The sequence below is a fragment of the Piliocolobus tephrosceles genome, chromosome 16 (genome assembly GCF_002776525.5).
Source record: "Piliocolobus tephrosceles isolate RC106 chromosome 16, ASM277652v3, whole genome shotgun sequence".
Classification (NCBI taxonomy): Eukaryota; Metazoa; Chordata; class Mammalia; order Primates; family Cercopithecidae; genus Piliocolobus; species Piliocolobus tephrosceles.
Window position 1 is genome coordinate 18,059,205 of NC_045449.1, and position 20,487 is coordinate 18,079,691.

General features: G+C 50.6%; 2 protein-coding genes and 1 long non-coding RNA gene across 4 annotated transcripts in view; 2 read left to right on the forward strand and 1 right to left on the reverse strand.

Moving 5' to 3' along the window:
* Positions 1–3,249, forward strand: part of MYO15A (myosin XVA) — a 74,049-nt gene extending 70,800 nt beyond the window's left edge. The window contains exon 66 of one of the 2 annotated variants that reach the window (XM_023191736.1): positions 2,223–3,249. In XM_023191736.1, coding sequence (XP_023047504.1) covers positions 2,223–2,324 — 102 coding nt within the window. In that variant the 3' untranslated portion in view covers positions 2,325–3,249. The remainder of the gene's footprint in view (positions 1–2,222) is intronic. The other variant, XM_023191737.1, reaches the window with a different exon arrangement.
* On the reverse strand, positions 1–8,107 carry LOC111526155. The gene is made up of 2 exons (XR_002726273.1): positions 7,751–8,107; positions 1–1,808 (listed from the first exon to the last, which is right to left on the reverse strand). It is a non-coding gene; the product is annotated as an uncharacterized LOC111526155 (long non-coding RNA).
* Positions 7,182–20,487, forward strand: part of ALKBH5 (alkB homolog 5, RNA demethylase) — a 26,512-nt gene continuing 13,206 nt past the window's right edge. Inside the window, exons 1-2 of the mRNA XM_023191738.2 lie at positions 7,182–8,367; positions 18,225–18,305. Of these exons, the coding sequence (XP_023047506.1) occupies positions 7,598–8,367; positions 18,225–18,305 (851 nt within the window). The 5' untranslated portion in view covers positions 7,182–7,597. The remainder of the gene's footprint in view (positions 8,368–18,224; positions 18,306–20,487) is intronic.

Genomic DNA, 20,487 nt, shown 5'->3' on the forward strand with positions numbered 1-20,487 from the left:
ACAGTATCTTGCTCTGCTGCCTAGGCTGGAATAATCTCGGCTCACTACAACCTCTGCCTCCCCAGTTCAAGTGATTCTTCTGCCTCAGCCTGCCAAATACTGGGATTACAGGCACGCGCCACCATGCCTGGCTATTTTCTTTTGTATTTTAGTAGAGACAAGTTTTGCCCTGTTGGCCAGGCCAGTCTCGAACTCCTGGCCTCAAGTGATCTGCCCACCTTGGCCTCCCAAAGTGCTGGAATTGCAGGCATGAGCCACCATGCCTGGCCAGGGATCACATTTCAACATGAGATTTGGAAGGGACAAATATCCAAACTGTATCATTCCCCCATCAGAATGTCAGCTCCAAGAGAGCAGGACTGTGTCCATCTTGTTCGTGCTGTGTCCATAACTCAGTGCCTGGAACATAGTAGATGCTCAATACATATTTGTTGGTTGCATGGGTGGGTGGGTGGATGGATGGATGGATGGATGGATGAAGGCCTCTTTGGTTTTTCCACTTCCTTGCAGCACCACGTGACCTCCTTATGCTGCCATCTCTGCCTCTGGCCTGTATGTGTCAGGGGCTACATTCATTCACTCATTCAGCATAGGTCCACTGAGCATCTCTGTGTAGCAAAGATACTGAAGTGACTGAGACCCCTCAACCCTGGCCCTCACAGAGCCTCAAGTCTCAGATATAAAATATACCTTGATCAGTGCTGGCAGGGTGTACAGGGGACCTGAGCTATCTGGGAGGTAATCAGGAAGAGCTTCCAGGAGGAGGTGATGTCTGAGTGCAGCAGTGTGGCACCAACAGACCTGGGTCCCCATCCTGCCCACCTCTGACAGGCTGTGTGAGGGGATCTTGAGGCATCCCTGCTTCTCACTGAGCCTCAGATTCCACACTGTCAAATGCAGCAACAATCCCAGAAAGGCCTAGAACATGGCAGCATGTGGGTAGGTAAAGGATTGGCTGGAGAAGAAGACTCCATTTGCACACACTGGTTTAATTAGCAGAGGTGGCCCCCAAGGCAGGGCCAGCACAGCTAACCTCAGCAGAGAGCACTTCAGAGTGTGGTCCTCAGGCCTCTTACCATCCAGGTTCAAATCCCACCACCTACCAGTTGTGCAGTCTGGAGCGTCAAGGCTCCGTGCCTCAGTTTCCCCATCTGTGGAATGGGATATAATAGCTCCTGTCTCTCAGAGACACTGGGGGGATTAAAACAGGTAGGACACATCAGGCCTTTAGGACAAGGCCTGGCACACAGTTACCACTCAGAGAGTGCTGCTAACATGATTTTATCCTTTCTCAGAGCAGCTTCCCTGGGGGGATTCCAACAATGGCTTCCATCTGAGAACCACATTCACAGATTGATTTCCACAATTCCCTGATGCCTTCCCCTACCCCTCTCCAATTGGGAGCACTGAGCCTGGGTCACTGCCCATTGTGCACTGTGGGAGCCAGGCGGTAACCATGGCAACAGACAGTTAGAAACTGTTACCATTTATTGATTGGATTCATACTTTTTAAATCTAAAGCATTTACACGTGGCCGGGAATGGTGGCTCACGCCTGTAATCCCAGCCCTTTGGGAGGCCGAGGCGGGCAGATCATGAGGTCAAGAGATGGAGACCATCCTAGCCAACATGGTGAAACCCCATCTCTACTAAAAATACAAAAATTAGCTGGGCATGGTGGTGCGTGCCCGTAGTCCCAGCTACTCGGGAGGCTGAGGCAGGAGAATGGCTTAAACCTGGGAGGCGGAGGTTGCAGTGAGCCAAGATCGCACCATTGTGCTCCAGCCTGGTGACAGAGCAAAACTCTGTCTCAAAAAAAAAAAAAAAAAAAAAAAAAAGAATTTACATGCAGTAAAGCCTCACTGAATCCTCACCACAGCCCTGTCTGTGAGGCAGTCCCCTGGTCAACTGAGACTTTACAGATGAGGCCACTGAAGCTCAGAGAGGTGAAGTGATAGACCCTGGGTCACACAGCTCACACGGAGCAAAGCCAGCAGAGGCACTTGGTCTCCTGCTTGCTTACCCCTTGCATCCCACACCCTACCATTTGGCCTTCCAGCTCTTCATGCTCCTCTCAGGCCCTGGGGGAGGTGGGGACAAGGGTTCCTGCATGAATGGTGGTCTCCACCTATCTCCCAACCACCTCTCCATTCTGTACATCCCACCCCAAGGTAAGAGCTGGGCAAGTGTTGGGTGGGCGTGGACTGTCACTGTCACCTGCAGGGACTGGAACTGTGTCGTGTGGTGGCCGTGCACGTGGAGAACCTGCTCAGTGCCCGTGAGAAGCGGCTCACATTGCCCCCCAGCGAGATCACCCTGCTGTGACCCGGCTCCCAGCCCTCCAGTACCTTCTCCAGAAGACTCACTGTGTGGCCTCAGAGAAATCACTAGACCTCTCAGGATCAATGACCCCTGTAAGGGGCCAGAGCCTTGGAGGACACTAAGAGGAGACAGGAGGAGCAACTAAAATCCCCAAGAACCCAAGAAGACCCATCCTGAATTGGGATGGAATGGCAGCATGCAGACTTGAGTCAGATAGCAGGAGGAACTTTCAAAAGTCTGGCCCATGGTGCAGTGGAGCAGAAGGCAGGACCATGAGGCCTCCTGCCATGTACCCATTGCAGACCCTGCCCCTAACTCCTGCCTATGGCACAGAAGCCCCACCCCAGTTGCCTAGATGAACTGGACTCTGCCTTTGGTTTACTCAGGGTCTGATGTTGGAATCTGCTCCAACTCCACATCCCAGCACCTACATGTCCTTCTAAGGGGCCCCTCCCTGTGCTGCCAGTCAGCCTGGATTTCTGGTCTTTGGTTATTTCTGTGCAAACAAAAGGTGTGCCTGGCAGCCATTTCTCCATGGAGTTGCTAAGTGGCTGGAAAACAAGCCTGAGGGAGGAGGCAGGAGTTGGAGTTACCTTAGGCCCCTGACTCACTGCCTACGAACAGACCATCCCCCACTCCTTGGGTATCTCCAACCCCAAAGCCCCATCACTTGATGGGCCACACAAGTTTGAGTGGTATAAGGGAGAAATCTGGGAAAAGGCTTCTTGGAAAATGGGACATTAGCATTGAGTTTTGAAAGATAAGTAGGAGTTTGCTAAGAATAGATGGAAGAGAGCGGGATAAACATTCCAAAGAAAATCATGTTTGTTCCCTGCTGTATCTTCCATAACCTAGGAGGATGCCTACAGAGAGTAAGCACTTAAAAAATATTGTCATATGAATGAAAAAATAAACGAATGAATGTTGACAGAAAGTGCTGGTGCTTTGGGGAGCTTGTGCTGGGCAGGGAACACTTGGGAATGGGAGACTAGATAGGTAGATGGGGGCATAGTTGCAAGATCCATGGCAGCAGCAATACCTAGTGTGAACGAGGCAAATACCAGGCACTGGCAGTTAATCACAGTCAAATCACCGCAAACTAGGATAAGACCTATGAGTGGGACTTAGCTAGGGAATGAGGAGAGAGAACAACATATGCAGGGGCCCTGAGGTGCGCATTACTTGTAGCAGGATCTGAGACTGAAGAGGTGGGCCAAGACAGTTTGGATAGGGCTTCTGGGATACATTAAGAACTTAGGATTTCTGGGCCGGGTGCAGTGGCTCACGTCTGTAATCCTGGCACTTTGGGGAGGCTGAGGCAGGTGGATTTCCTGAGCTCAGGAGTTCGAGACCGGCCTGGGCAACATAGTGAAATCCTGTTTCTACTGTAATATGAATAATATATAGGGCAGCGTGCCCCTGTAATCCCAGCTACTCAGGAAACTTAGGCAGGTAAATCGCTTGAACCCAGGAGGCAGAGGTTGCAGTGAGCCAAGATCATGCCACTGCACTTCAGCCTGGGTGACAGAGTGAGACTCCATCTCCGGGAAAAAAAAAAGAATTTAGGATTTTTAGGCCAGGCATGGTGACTAACACTTGTAATCCCAGCACTTTGGGAGGCTGAGGCCCGTGGATCACTTGAGCTTAGGAGTTTGAGACCAGTCTGGCCAACATGGTGAAACCCTGCCTCTACTAAAAATACAAAACTTAGCCAGGCATGGTGGCATGCGCCTGTAATCCCAGCTACTCAGGAGGCTGAGACACAAGAGTCACTTGCACCCAGGAGGTGGGAGTTGCAGTGAGCCGAGATCACGCCACTGTACTTCAACCTGGGCGACAGAGAGAGACTCGGTCTCAAAAAAAAAAAAAAAAAAAAAAAAATTTTTTAGGATTTCATTCCAACAGCCATGAGGAGCCTTCAAAGGTTTTCCAGAGAGGGAAGGGGAAGTGCAACCTGCACAGATTGTACTTTTGTAAAAGCCATTCTGACCACTGAACAAAGAGTGAATGTAGGAGTTGACTGCTGCAGTGTTAGCTGGAAAACTTGTCATGGATTCTAGTGGTGGTGATGGGTGGGGAGAACTTGGGAGAAATTAGAAGGTCCAGCTGGCAGGACTAGGGGGTCAATCAGACCATCCTAGGATGGAAAGGATCAAGAAAGAGCCCCTGATAAAACTGCCACAGGACTGTCCCGCTTTTCACCACTGTCTTGGGTTGGCTTTACCCAGAAGCAGACCCCAAGGGGAGGAAAGTAAGGAACTCACCAGAAAGAGTGTGGTGTCAATCAAGTTACCACTGCACAGGGGCTGCGCCTGGCGGCAGCTCACCTAACCCCTGGGGTTCTGCCTGCTGCACTGATGCTCCCTCAGTATAGGGACTCCCCAAAACAGAGCACAGTGGGCTCCAACATGAGGCAGCCCTGAGTCCTGCCCTCTGCCCCTCATTTCTCAGTGTTGTGAGATCATACATGGTGTGTGTGAGGGGGAGGGGGTGTCAGGCTAATTATTTTTGCCCCAAAACCTTTTCCCTAGTCGAGCTAAACTGTCAGGTTCAGGAAGGGATGATGTGGCAGAATGAAAACAAGGAGGCCCTTTTGGCTTTCAGAATAGGACTGGGGCCTCCCACACAGACCATAAGCGGTTCCTTGGAAGTAGATCGTCCAGGTTGAGCCACAGTGTGAATCACCTCTTCTCTAGGTTGATAGCCTCTCCCATCCTGGACACTGCACTGGAAGCTTCCCTGTGTTCCTGCCTGACTGCTCTTGAGCTAGGACTCTCCCCTCTCTGAGCCCCAGTGAGGGACAGCACAGATTCTGGAACCAGGCAGCCTGGGTTTGAGTCATCACTAGGCCACATACTCGCTGTATGGCCTTGGGCAAGTCATTTCACCTCTCTGGGCCTGTTTCCCTATATATACAATGGTAATAATAATGATGCCCCCCTCACTGAAGTGTTTGGATGATTAATTGGGCTAGTATATGTACAGGTCCTGGCACACAGTAAAAACTTGGGAATTTTTTTAAAAATGTCCATTCCAGGCTGGGCGAGGTGGCTCACACCTGTAATCCCAGCACTTTGGGAGGCCAAGGCGGGAGGATCTTGTGCCCAGGAGTTCCAAGACCAATTTGGGCAACATGGTGAAACCCCATCTCTACTAAAAACAGAAAAATTAGCGGGGTGTGGTGGTGCATGCCTGTAGTTCCAGCTACTCAGGAGGCTGAGGTGTGGGAGGATCGCTTGAACCCAGGAGGTCGAGGTTGCAGTCAGCCGAGATAGTGACACTGCACTCCAGCCTGGGCAACGCAGGAGTAGGACGAGGATGAGGAGGAGACGGGTGATAAGGAACTGGCATTTCGGGTGGCGGAAACAGCCTGGGCAAAGGCCAGGAGGTGAGACACAGTATGCTTGTAGACCTGGCTTACAGGATGAGGACCGGGCTGGGGCTCAGTGTACGTGGAAAGAGGAGAGGAGCCAAGGCCAGAAGGGTCTTGAAGAAAAGCTTTGAGCGCCAAATAAAGCAGGGGAACTTTATCCTGGGGAGACATGGGAGATTTTCCAGCAGAACCCGCCCATTTGTTGGAGCCCTCCAGTGCATCCTGCACGGCCACGCCTTTTTGTTTCGTTTTGGAGCTCTGTCGCCCAGACGGGAGTGCAGTGGCGCGATCTCGGCTCTCTGCAGCCTCAAGCCCCTGGGCTCAAGGGGTCCTCCCACCTCAGCCTCTCGAGGAGCTAGAACCACAGGCGCGCGCCACCACGCCCAGTTCTTTTTTTGAAATTTTATTGTAGAGATGGGGAGATGGGGTTGCCATGTTGGCCACGCTGGTCTCGAACTCCTGGGCTCAAGTGATCCGCCCGCCCTGGTCTCGCAAAGTGCTGGGATTACAGGCGTGAGCCCCGCACCTGGCCACGCCTTGGCTGACTGCTTCAAAACTTTTTTGAATTGACTGTAGTCACTATCTATAGCTTAGCCTTATCCTTGCGCCCGTTTGTTTCCCGGAGTTTTCTTCCGTCGTCCCCGTAGGAGGTGCCCCCACGCCCATCTCCAGCACCAACGAGGCTTGACGCCAACCCCAGCGCGCCCCCGCGCCCGCCGTCACCGGGACGTGACTCGTGAAACGTCCGCTCCGAGCGGCGGCGGCAGCGGCGGCAGGCTGGCTTGTACCCAGACAACGCACGTCCGACTTGTGCCGGACGTTCCTATCTGGGTTCAGAGCTGGGGTTGGGTGCTCTCGGTCCCGCAGTTTGAGAAGTTTTCGCGGGTTTCAGAAGTTTCCTTAGGAGTCCTAAGGGCTTTCCTCAGGCGGAGTCTCCATTCAGGCACTTATTTAGCCAACCATATCTCCTTTAGGGGTCCTCGCTGCTCGCCCAGCCACTAATTAAGTGACGGACGCAGTAACCAAGGAGACTGCCTGATTGACACGCATGATTACCAACCGACTTCCGGAAACTCCAGTCAGGGCCTGCCCGGCGCGTGGCCCACGGCCCAATTAAAGGAGTGGAAGCGCTAAAGGGGGAGGTAACGGAGCGGCCTAGGTTGTGGCGGTTCCCCGGTGATTGCGCGCTGGGGTTGAGGCGTCTGCGGGCATTCGGACGATGCCGTGACGCGGCATGGCGACACTCTTGGCAGTGTGAGCGCACCCCTGTAGATGGAGCCCTTCGGTCCTGGAGGCGGCGCGGCGTGAAGACAGGTTGCTATTTGAGAGCGCTCCCTCGAAGCCCCTCAGCGAGTGGGGGAGGGGCGGCGGACGGCGAGCGGTCCCCGTCTGCGCTTGCGCCGGCGCCTCTGCCACCCGGCCTGCACGCACGCGCATGCCCGTAGCGCGCGGAGCCGCGGTGGCCGGCGGCACTGCGCGTGCGCGGTGAGGAGCCCGCTAAGGAGCGGCGCTGGCGGACGTCGGGCTGGCGGCCCGTGACGTCGTGAGGAGAGCTTTAAAGTGCGGGCCGGGCCGGGCGTCCGAGGGTCTGGTCGGGAGTCAGGCCGCGTCTCCGCAGCAGCCCTCCGCGGCATGAGGCGCTGCCGACGCCCCTGCCCCTCGGGACGTGGAGAAGGTGGAGGAGGAAGAAGCCCCGTTGTCGCCACCGTTGCATGACCCTTCGCTCCTGAGGCCTTACCCCACGCCCGGACCCTCGACGCCCCCCGCCGGGTCCCCCGCTCACGCATGGGGGTTCGGCGCTAAGGACCCCCCTCCTTCCGGGGGCCCCGGGGCGCGTCCCCTTAGAGCCATGTCCGGCTGCCCCGCCCGCCCCGGAGGACCCTAGAGCAGCGTCGCGGGGGCCATGGCGGCAGCCAGCGGCTACACGGACCTGCGTGAGAAGCTCAAGTCCATGACGTCCCGGGACAACTATAAGGCGGGCAGCCGGGAGGCCGCCGCAGCCGCCGCCGCCGCCGTGGCTGCCGCAGCCGCAGCCGCCGCTGCTGCCGAACCTTACCCGGTGTCCGGGGCCAAGCGCAAGTATCAGGAGGACTCGGACCCCGAGCGCAGCGACTACGAGGAGCAGCAGCTGCAGAAGGAGGAGGAGGCGCGCAAGGTGAAGAGCGGCATCCGCCAGATGCGCCTCTTTAGCCAGGACGAGTGCGCCAAGATCGAGGCCCGCATTGACGAGGTGGTGTCCCGCGCTGAGAAGGGCCTGTACAACGAGCACACGGTGGACCGGGCCCCACTGCGCAACAAGTACTTCTTCGGCGAAGGCTACACTTACGGCGCCCAGCTGCAGAAGCGCGGGCCCGGCCAGGAGCGCCTCTACCCGCCGGGCGACGTGGACGAGATCCCCGAGTGGGTGCACCAGCTGGTGATCCAAAAGCTGGTGGAACACCGCGTCATCCCCGAGGGCTTCGTCAACAGCGCCGTCATCAACGACTACCAGCCCGGCGGCTGCATCGTGTCTCACGTGGACCCCATCCACATCTTCGAGCGCCCCATCGTGTCCGTGTCCTTCTTTAGCGACTCTGCGCTGTGCTTCGGCTGCAAGTTCCAGTTCAAGCCTATTCGGGTGTCGGAACCAGTGCTTTCCCTGCCGGTGCGCAGGGGAAGCGTGACTGTGCTCAGGTAACCCACCCGGGTAGAGGGGGCGGCCCTGCGCCTGCTGCCTTAGCTACCCACCCTGGCCCAGAAAGCAGCCCGTAGGAGTCCGCGTTTTTTACAGTTCTGACCAATTCTTCTGTTTGTAGGTTGCAGGGAGCGAGAGAAGGGTTCTGTGTTTAAGATACCTATAGCAAGAAAACAGGGAACCGATGTGGAAATCCTGTCCCCTGACGGGATCACTGACTTGGCTGAGAATTCATCAGAAGCCATCTTTTCAGAAGGCTGTTCGCTTTGATTTTTTTTTTTTCCCCACCACCCATTTCTTAGCATGAATCCCTTTGTAATTTTTATGGCCTTCCATTTACAAATCTATACTTAAAATTTTTTTTTTTTAATTTACTATCTAAAAGTCGTTCTTTTTCTGCCATTTTTGGATTCCTTAACCGAGAAAGTAGTCACAGGCAAAGGCCCCAGAGATTATTTAATTGAAGCACATTCTCCATTCCCAGGAGAGGGAGTAACTTCCCTGGAGTTGAACAGATTAGTGATTGGATCAGGAATAGAGAGCAGCACACTCTTAAAATTCTTCTCTCTTGGCTGTAGAAGAGCCCATCAGTTCTTTGTAAGAACTTATTACCTGTAGTCAGGACTGAATACAATAGAATACAGCTGGTCTCTTGACTGTTTGGCCTTATATTTGCGTGAGCAGCAGAACTTAGGCTTTTGGCCTAAATTCGGTTCCCAGATCCTGCTGAGAATTAGCTCAGTGCCCTGGCCTCCAGAGGAGATTGCCAGTGGGAACACCTTTGCTGTTAATGTGAAGTGAAAATTTATTTGGAAGCTACCTCCTTCCAGTCCTGAAAAAGGTAAACCTAGTAATGTAATTCAGTAATCCCCAAAACCTCTTAGGTCTAGACTGCAGCTGTTCTCAGAGCAGCTTGGTTGACCACCACCAAATACAAGAGGACACAGTGGGCTTTTGTCGTGAGCAGCCTAGGTTCTGAAGTGAGTCAGTAGGGCCAAAGTCATAAGGAGAAGCAGTGTCCCTGGTGGCCCTCTTCATATCATGAGGGGAGGTCATCTCTCTTATTTGAGTCGAACAGCTGAGGCTCCTTCCATGTTGGGGATGGCAGCAGAGCCTTGTGATGTCCAAGACCTCCTGATGGGAGTCTGGGAAGTCAGTAGTAGCAGAAGCGATACTGTGACTCCTTAGGCATCTGAAACCTAGAGGACAGCTTACCTGTCAGATGCTGCCTGATCATGGCCCTCTGAGCTTCTCAGATCTTCATGGCGCTCCTAGATGGATGTCTTGGCAGAATGCTTTAACATGGGATTTCCAGGACACACCCTTCCAGCGTGCTCCCTGTGTAAGGCAGGTTGGTTTCTGACCCCGTTGAAGGGTTCTCAGTGCTGAAATTACCTCACACAAGGACCATTTGGTCTCTTAGTGGGATATTAATTTTCTGTGTAGTCATTGGACCTCAGGGTGGTTGTCAGGAGGTCTAGTAGTGGTCTGGTGCTTAATAAGGGGATCACAAGGCATTTTTTTGGTTTTGGGACTGCTACTCTCCTTAACACACGCACACACCCTGCATTTAAGAACTGAAGTTTCGAGTTCTTAGTATGCAGGTCTGTTAGTGATCAGCAACAGGATTGCATCATCAGGAAAATTCTCTTCATCTTTTCCTCAGAATAGTAAAGTCCTAAAGCTTTCCCAGTCCCTGTCAACCCCTTCTGGATTCAGACTTGGCTGTGGAGTTAGTGTGGGAGGCTCAGCGATGTCCTGAAAAGTGCTGCCCCAGGCTTTGAATCTAGCTTTTCTCTTATTTGCTTTGGGATCTTGTAGGCGTTCTCTGAGCTGGCTTTCCCATCTGTAAGTGGGGATGTTGCCAACTTCCGAAGCCTATTAGATTAAATGTGGTGATTTGTTGTCTTAAGATAGGGCCTGGCATGGGGTAGGTACTTAAATCGGTGCTTGCTTTCATATACAACCACTCAGTGATCCCCTGCTCTCTCACTGGGGAAGGAACTAGGGATCTGGTGGAACTCAAAACATGGCAGTTTCCCATCATGGAGTTCAAGCCCCATGGAGGCCTCAGACAGGAGGATAAGTTATAGCCCAGGAAGGTAACTGCAGAAGCACACTGCAGAAGCACACTAAAGGGGGACATCTTTCCCACTTTAGAGTGTTGGAAGTTTAGGGGAGGAAGTGAACTGGAATGTGAAAAGTGACTAGGAATGAGCCAAGCAGAGAAAGATGGAGAAAGTACACAATAGCGGTGTCTTTGCGGTAATAGGAGTAGCCATAGGTAAGATGGGGTGGATGTTGATGGGAGGCAGATGGAGTTCATTAGTAGAGACTGTGGTTGAGGATGCTCTGGTGAACTCTAGATCAGGGCTTCTCAACAGTGCTATTGTTATTCAGTGCTCAATAATGCTTCATTGTGTGGGGCTGTTCGTGCATTGTAGACTGTTTAGCAGCATTCCTGGCTTCCATCTCCTAGGTGCCAATAGTATTTTTTATGACAACCAGAAAGTATCCAGACACTTCCAAATACCAAGGCAGGGGAAGTGCAGAATCCATACTTGAGAATCACTGCTCTAGAGTCTGGACCCTTCCACTAATTAAATCTTTCTGCACCTGCTTACTTAGCTTACCTGGTATGCAGGTGAGTGAACACCTGCCCCTCATCAAATCCTGCATATAAGCTGGTAAGAAGTGGTGCTTTCTCTCGTTTCCTGCTACAGATCCTAGCGCAGAGGTGATGAGCAGTAAAGCTGCAGATTGGAAGGGAGGGGCTGGTGAAAACAGTGGTGCGGTGCAGATGGGGAGGTATTCTAGTAGTAGACATCTTAGTCAGACTTCAGTTGGTGGTGGTGGCAATGGTGTCTGTACCCGTCCAAGACCGCATGGCAGGAATACAATTTTATGTTTAATAGTGATCAGCATGGATGTTGGTGCGTCACATTGACTCAGCAGTGTCTAAACCTGGGCATTTAGAGCAAGGCCTCACAGAATCTTCTGGAAGTGCTTCGGACTCCTTTCCAAACCTAGTTGTCGGTTGTCTTTTGTAACCTTCCCATGTTAGGCCTGGGTGGATCCCCTCTTAATGCTGTTCTTTAGGGAAATATTTTTTATCTTCATATCATTTCATCTGTCATTCATTCTCCTATTCCCTGTTGGCTGCATGGGGCAGATTAAAACAGACTCCGATTGGACTAATTAGAATAATTACCTCAAGGCTAATTGCTTACTTGCTGCTATCTTTAATCACTGCTACACTGCTACATGGTGGTGTGGTGGCCACATGCCCAGAGACCCAGGCCTAGGCCAGCCATCTGGAAATGACTGTGTATCACCCAGGCACAGGGCATGCACTGGTGAGCTCAGCCTGTGACTCTTCCAGTTAACAGTTGGTATTGGGTAGAGTGGGCACCCCTGTCAGTTCTGGAATAAGTCTGATTTTGTTCAGCTGGTGAAAGCAAAATTTAGCTTTCTGGCTTAAAATAGTTGGGAAAGTAGGGCAGATAGGTCCTGGGCCACATCTCTTGTGTGGACTCTTCTGATTCCACTGGAGGGGGAGGAACCACAGGATGAAGTCAGAGCTGTGCACCGTCAGGAGGAGCTCTGGGCCAGCGGGGTTGGCTGCCCTTGCTGCTGCCAAGGCCTGACAAGAAGTCAGACGACGGTAAAAGAAAGGAAGCTAGCAGTGAACCATGGTGTTAATCATAAAGTTCAGAGCAAGCAGAGAATAAATAGGCCATGAGAATTTTAGAGCTGGCTGGGCTCGGTGGCTCATGCCTATAGTCCCAGCGCTTTGGGAGGCCAAGGTAGATGGATTACGAGGTCAGGAGTTTGAGACCAACCTCACCAACATGGTGAAACCCTATCTCTACTAAAAATACAAAAATTAGCTGGGCGTGGTAGTGTGCTGTGTGCCTGTAATCCCAGCTACTCAGGAGGCTGAGGCAGGAGAATCTCTTGAACCTGGGAGGCAGAGGTTGTAGTGAGCCGAGATTGAGCCATCCACTCCAGTAGAGGGAGACTCCATCTCAAAAAAAAAAAAAAAAAATGTCAAGGCCAGGCACGGTGGCTCACACCTGTAATCCCAGCACTTTGGGAGGCCAAGGCGGGTGGATCACGAGGTCAGAACGAGACCATCCTGGCTAACACGGTTTCACCGTGTCTCTACTAAAAATACAAAAACAAAATTAGCCGGCTGTGGTGGCGGATGCCTGTAGTCCCAGCTACTCGGAAGGTTGAGGTGGCAGAATGGCATGAACCCGGGAGGCGGAGCTTGCAGTGAGCTGAGATCATGCCACTGAACTCCCAGCCTGGCATCCTGGGTGACAGAGCAAGATTCCATCTCAAAAAAAAAAAAAAATTCTCAAAAAAAAAAAAATTCAGAGCTGACTGGCCAGTAGTAGGTGGATAGCCTTCACTAATACACTGCTAGCTCTCTGGGGGATATAAGCTCATCTTTGCAAATGGGGCTAGTGGGTGTGCATGTGCCCTTTGGTGAGGGTTTCCACAGGGCTAGTGGGTGTGCATGTGCCTTTCTGTGAGGCCAGCAAGGCCCCCAGGACAGGCTTGTTACCAGGAAACGCAGTTGGGCTTTTTTTTCCTACCGCCTCTACAACAAAATCCAGAAAGTTTGATGGCAAACTTGGTTAGAGTTACAGCACCACCATTTTAACTGTTCGACTTCAGGCAAATTAATCTTTTTGGGGTCTCAGTTTTCCTCATCAGCAAAACCGGTCTAATGATGCCGTAGAGTTGTTATAGAAGATTGAATCTTTGTCATCCACTGAATGCTTGAAATTTAGCTAAAAGTGTCTCAGGAGATGGGCTACCTTCTGTGTTTAGTACGCTGTATCTTGGTGTATACAGAATTGGGACTCGGCAGGTTGACCTTCCCTCTGGATTCAGAAAGCCCCAGGATTTCTCATAAAATTAGACCATGTGTCGTCTTGGAGGCATAGGTTTGGTAAATAATTGAGCCTGATCTCACAATCCTGCCCCTGGTTCCAGGTGGCTGGTCTGCTGCCCCCCCAAATCCTGACCTTCTTTGCCTGTGGGCCTGTTAGTAAAGCAGGCAGCCATAGCCGGAAAGAGACAGTCACCATGCTAGGATCTTGGCCAGTCCCTCCATCTCTGGTTCATCCTGGCCTAGGCAGGCCATGGAGTAGATGGGAAATGGTGGCCATCTTGGAAATGTGTCATAACAACTCAGTTTCCAAGACTGTCCCCTAGAGGAGAGATGTACATAGTCCCTTCAAAGAGTTTTTCAGGGCTGGGCGCTGTGGGTCACGCCTGTAATCCCAGCACTTTGGGAGGCCAAGGCGGGTGGATAACCTGAGGTCAGGAGTTCAAGACAAGAATAGCCAAGATGGTGAAACTCTGTCTCTACTAAAAATGCAAAAATTAGCTGGGCGTGGTGGCAGGTGCCTGTAATCCCAGCTACTCAGGAGGCTGAGGCAGAGAATTGCTTGAACCCAGGAGGTGGAGGTTGCAGTGAGCCGAGATCGCACCACTGCATTCCAGCCTAGGCAACAGAGTGAGACTCTGTCTCAAAAAAAAAAAAAAGGTTTTTCAGACACCTCATTTAAGTTGCACCTAATCTTCTGAGGAGAGGCTTACTGTGATCTTTGTTTTGCAGAGGCAGAAACAGTTCTAAGTGGTAGAATAGTTCAGCTCAACACATATTTCATTTAGTGTCACTGTGCAGGGATGAGTAAGGCCTTTGAAGAGCTTTGTCTTGAAAGGAAGACATAATTTCCACAAGGCCAGATGGAGTAGCAGAGAGGCATGAGAGGGTGTGGTTGAGCAGTGTTGGGGGAACCCAGTCTGAGGAGTCAGGGAAAGGCTCCCGGAAGAGGACATAGACATGTCAGCTCCTTTGAGAGTCACTCTGAGGTATAGGACTAGTGGATGACATGTGCAACATATTAGTCAATGCTGCTAGGGCTGGGGGCTCAGCCCAGGCAGGGAGCAGGCAAGCCGGACAGCATAAGGTATTTCCTCCTTTCCTTTCCCTGTGAAAATAAAAGAGCAAGAGGTCCTGGAACTTTTCATGCCAGCAGTAGGGCTGGACCCAGGGCATATTAAGTTGCAAGCTGGCAGACTGAGACTTTCAATTTCTCTTGTAGCAAGTAGGTTCCTTAATAGTAAATAATGCCCTGTGGTGTCTGCTCGACACTTTGTGAGACTGGCCAGGAGAGCTTCCCTTAATCAGGACTTGAAGCTCATGTTGCCAGAGCAGCCGGATACTCTGAGGAAGGGTCAGTGGGCTGTGTCATAGCTGCTAGGAAGTTCTAGAAGACCAGTACTAATGAGCCTTCCAGGTTGTGTCAGTACCAAAGTCATTTTTGTGGGCCTGTGCAGCCCTACCTCCACACTAGTTCTTCTGAGGCCTGGGCTCCATGGCAGGAGCCTGACATGGCTTATTGTTTGTTCTAGAGCCTCTTGGGGGATGGGGTCAGGGAGCATGTGGGCAGTCAAGCTTTGACAAACATCTGGATTTGCTCCAGAACTGCATTAAGAAAAGTGGTTCCTTGTTGGAGATGGGAAGTCAGAGCCCTTGGTTATGTGTATAGCCAAGGCAAACAGATTGATAACACTTGTCAGTGGCAGGGAAGGTTGCCTATAGCCAGCGCCACAGATTCAGGACTTAGAAATGTGCCTTTGGGGCCGAGCACAGTGGTTCACGCCTGTAATCCCAGCACTTTGGGAGGCTGAGGTGGGTGGATCACGTGCCGTCAGGAGTTCGAGACCAGCCTGGCCAACGTGGGGAAACCATCTTCACTAAACATACAAAAATTAGCTGAGTGTGGTGTGCACACCTGTAGTCCCAGTTACTTAGGGGGCTGAGGCAGGAGAATCGCTTGAACCTGGGAGGTGGAGGTTACAGTGAGCCAAGATTGTGCCACTGCACTCCAGCCTGGGCAACAGAGTGAGACTCTGTCTTAAAAAAAAAAAAAAAAAAAAGTGCCTTTGGGACCTTTGACAGCTCTTTGGGAAAGTCCTGTGTGTATATATGGGACGGTCTTGCAGTCTAGACCCCCATTCCTCCAGTGTGGAATGATAAAAGCATGGGATGAGAACTAGACTTCCTAGCTCTGGAAATGGGGCCCAGGAGGCCCCCACTACTGGCAGATCCCTGCAGGGGGAGCCCGGACCGTGTCTCTTTGAGAGCCTGAATCCAGGGCTCTGGCTTGCCCCAGGATAGTCCAGGGCCCTCTGACTTTTGTCAGAGTGCTCAGTAAAGATTGTAGGGTGTCAGGCACCCTGCATTATCTGACTTAATTCTTGCAACAGCCCTGCGGGTAGGCCTCTCACCACCCCTTTCCAGAAGTGTCAATCGTGTAGTCATATAATGCTGCTGTTCTGCCTCGAAGGGAGAAGGCCCTGTCCCCGTTTTTAAAATCTTGTAATCTTAGTAGCAGCAAAAGAACAGTTAAATTATAAAGCATAACAAGATGAATACCCAAGAACCTACTGTTCTCCTTATTACAGATGAAGAACCTGTACAGGTTTTTAGGTTCAGCATGTGATTTAACAAAGGTCACAAAGCTAGTAGGAGACAAGCTCACATTTGAACCTGGGTCTCTTCAACTCCCTAACTCCTGTGTGATTCTTCTCATTGTGGGCTGATGAGTATTAATAGGTATTATTTGAGAGAAGGTTCTTTGGTCAGTGCTCAAATTCAGTGGATTCTTTTGCTGTAGTGATTCTCATGTGCTTTAAGTAATGCTTTTTGAAACTCTCATCAGTATTTTACAATTGATTTCACTATAGACATTTTTCCACTGTCTTTTGTGTGTGTGTGTGTGTGAGACAGAGTGTCACTCTGTCACCCAGGCTGGAGTGCAGTGGCACTATCTCGGCTCACTGCAGCCTCCACCTCCTGGGTTCAGCCATTGTCCTGCCTCAGTCTCCGCAGTAGCTGGGATTACAGGCACCTGCCATCATGCCTGGCTAATTTTTGTAGAGACGGGGTTTCACCATGTTGGCCAGACTGGTCAGGTTACGAACTCCTAACCTCAGGCAACACACCCACCTTGGCTTCCCAAGGTGCTGGGATTACAGGTGTGAGCCACAGTGCCCAGCCTGTCCACTGTCTCTTATGGGACTGGTGTTCATGGAGAAAATTTTGAAAATTCTTGTCTAGGAGCATCTTGAGGGAGAAGGTGTGGAATCTATAAAATAGAGGTTTGGGCCAGGCATGGTGGCTCACATCTGTAATCCCAGCACTTTGGGAGACCGAGGCAGGCGGATCACGAGGTCAGGGGTTCAAGACCAGCCTAACTAACATAGTGCAACCCCATCTCTACTGAAAATAACAAACATTAGACACACGTGGTGGCGCGTGTCTGTAGTCCCAGCTACTCAGGAGGCTGAGGCAGGAGAATCGCTTGAACCCGGGAGGCAGAGGTTGCAGTGACCCGAGACTGTGCCACTGCACTCCAGCCTGGGTGACAGAGCGAGACTCTGTCTCCAAAAAAAAAAATTAAGTAAAATAAAGGTTGTTCTATCCCCAGCATGAGCTCAAATCAGATTTCCATATCAGAGGTGCCTCCTTAAGGCTGAGCCTGAAGCAGTCTGACTTTTTATCTCTCACTGGCTCTTGCATTCAGTTATTAGATCTGAGGTTTGGCCAGCCTCGCCATCTTGAGGGGTCCTTTCCAGGCCTGCAGTGTTTTTAACAGTTAAGTTTGTGTCTGTATAACTAGCCTTTGAGAAGGGAGCTCATCAGTATCCATGAGAGAAGGGTTTGTGGTACAGGGGCAGGTAGGGAAACTAAGCCATACTTGTCCTACTAGGCCTGTGGCTGAGTGAGTTTCTGGGTGTGTAGAACTGCTGCACCTCAGTAGAGTAATTTGGAGTGGGAGTGTCTTGTGGCTGCCATGCTTCCAGTGATAGCATGTAAGGGGCTTTGGAAGCTCGGAGCTTGCTTCCAGAGTTTCAAATTGGAATGAGCTAGCTGAGAAGAGGACAGTCATACCCACATTAGTTGGTCTCTGAGCAGTTTTAAAAGTCATTACAACTTGTTGAAAATAAACATACCAGAGTATGACGGAAATCCTTTTTTTTTTTTTTTTTTTTGAGACGGAGTCTCGCTCTGTTGCCCAGGTGTAGTGGTGTGATCTCGGCTCACTGCAACCTCTGCCTCCTGAATTCAAGTGATTCTCCTGCCTCAGCCTCCTGAGTAGCTGGGATTACAGGCGCCTGCCACCACTCCTGGCTAATTTTTGTATTTTTAGTAGAGACAGGGTTTCGCCATGTTGGCCAGGCTAGTCTTGAACTCCTGACTTCAGGTGATCTGCCCACCTCGGCCTCCCAGAGTGCTAGGCTTACAGGCGTGAGCCATCATGCCCAGCCGGAAATTCTTAAAATATTCAGACACAGCTGTCTTCAAAATTTTGGATCCCCCCAAAAGGAGACTTCAAGTAGACACTCTGTTTTGGAATGAGGCAGTGCTAGCTCTCCCTGGTGACTCAGTGCTATCAGTGGCTGCCTTGGCTTTCTCTACCTGCTAAAGGGAGGGAGAATGAGGAGAAGATGCAGTGTACTCTCTGGAGTACCCTTTTTAAAAAGGGCTCCTGGCATGTTCAGGGAGAGACTTGCTTCGGACCTCTGCCTAAAGTGACCAAGGGGTCTCCTTTGCCTCATACCAGGTTTTTCCTTGAGTATTACAGTCTCTTGGCAAAAGCGTCCTGGAGCTTAATATGATACTCCCTTCCATGTAGATCCTTGAAATTCAAGTAATGAGTAGAGAGCAGCCATAAGACCTAGGCCATGTTCCTGTCCTGTTATATCCCCCGGGAACTTCGGTTGTCTGTCTACTCTTCATGGTCACATGTTCTGTGTTTCTTTTCAGTGGATATGCTGCTGATGAAATCACTCACTGCATACGGCCTCAGGACATCAAGGAGCGCCGAGCAGTCATCATCCTCAGGAAGTAAGTGCCTTGATGTCTGACTTTCTGCCTTACCTGCAGGCCTCTCTGGAGATGTAGCTCTGGGTCCACTTAGAACTCAGCTCCTATGTATCAGTGGCGTGGCAGACTGGAGAGCAGAACTGTTAAGTTGTCTTACTTTTTATTTGAATTCTGTGAGGATAAAGTTGTTTTGTCTTTTTATCAGAAAATTAAGTTCTCTGACTATTTAGGGAGTTTAGGACTGAGCAAAAGCATATACTCCCAATATTTGTGGGTATAATCTTGAGACAAGATTTGGGCAACATTCTTCCAAACTTCACTCCACCCCTTAGCCTCTATTCCTCACCTCCTTGGTCCTTATTTGTCACACGTATTCTTGGTGATTGTTTTTAGACTATGCCTTTAGCAGCCTGCTTTAAAAATGCCTGGGTTTTCACTGCTGGGAAGAACAGGGAGTGAAAAGAGGAGACAAGGGTGGGAGGTTAGGATGTAGTATTCAGCAGAATCATGGCTTGTGGCTCTTCTCTGGGGAGGGAATTGGATGCGCTAATTAACATCAACAAACCTGGCTTCACCAGCATTTATTTCTTTTTTTTTTTTTTGAGACGGAGTCTTGCTCTGCCGCCCAGGCTGGAGTGCAGTGGCCGGATCTCAGCTCACTGCAAGCTCCGCCTCCCGGGTTCACACCATTCTCCTGCCTCAGCCTCCTGAGTAGCTGGGACTACAGGTGCCGCCACCTCGCCCGGCTAGTTTTTTTTTTTGTATTTTTAGTAGAGACGGGGTTTCACCGTGTTAGGCAGGATGGTCTCGATCTACTGACCTGGTGATCCGCCCGTCTCGGCCTCCCAAAGTGCTGGGATTACAGGCTTGAGCCACCGCGCCCGGCCAGCATTTATTTCTTAGACGGAGTGAGTGGAAGAAGCCGTAGCCCTACAGACATTGGATGAAGACAAGCCTGCCCCACCGCCCACCCTGCTTTTTTTTTTTTTTTTTTTTTTTAAAGTCTTACTCTTGCTCAGGCTGGAATACAGTGGTGCCATCGTAGCTCACTGCATCCTTAAAGTCCTGGACTCAAGTTTTCTTCCTGCTTCAGCCTCCCTAATAGCTGGGACAACAGGCATATGCCACCATACCTGGTTCAAGCCTGCCTTTTGAAAAGAGTCCCAGAGAGGATAGGTGATTGTCCAGAGTCATAGAAGTCAGTGAGCAGAGCAAAACAAGTCTTGACACATAACACTTGCTGTCTTTCTTCTTTCTTTCTTCCTTTTTATTAAACTTTATTTTTTAGAATAGTTTTAGATTTATAGACAATTGTGATAGTACAGAGTTCCCATGTACTCTGCATCCCATTTCACCTATTTAATTTTTTATTAGTATGTTAACTAAAGTCCCTACTTTATTTCGATTTCCTTACATTTTTCCTAACGTCCTTTTTCTATCCCAAGATCATCCTACATTACATTTAGTCGACATATCCTCTTAGACTCCTCTTGGCTGTAACAGTTTCTCAGACTTTGCCTTATTCCTTTTTTGTTTGTTTGTTTGAGACAGGGTCTCGCTCTATTGCCTAGACTGGAATGCAGTGGCGCCATCTCGGCTCACTGCAACCTCTGCCTCCCAGGTTCAAGTGATTTTGTGCCTCAGCCTTCTGAGTAGCTGGAACTATAGGCGTACACGACAACACCCAGCTAACTTTTTCAATTTTTTCATGCAGACGTTGGCCAGGCTGGTCTCTAACTTCTAACTTCAAGTGGTTCGCCTGCCTTGGCCTCCCAAAGTTCTGGGATTACAGGTGTGAGCCACCGCACCCGGCCTGCCTTATTCTTGAAGATATCGACTGGTTAGATATTGTATAGAATATCTCTCAATTGGGATTTGTCTAATGTTTTTATGGTAAAGTGCATGTCATTTTTACTACATACCAAGAATACATACTATCAATGTAACTTATCACTATTGATATTGATCACCTGGCTGATGCACTGTTTGTCAGGGTTTCCACTGTAAAATTACTGTTTTTGCTTGTCCATACTGTACCCTTAGGAAGGAGGTCACCATGCATGCCCACAGAGTGTGGGAGTTAGCACCATCTCCTTGAGGTGAAGCATCCAGGTGAATTATTTAGAATTCTTCTGCAGGGGGATTGGTCTGCTCTCCCTCATTTATTCAGTCATTTATTTATGTAAGTATAATTTTATATAAG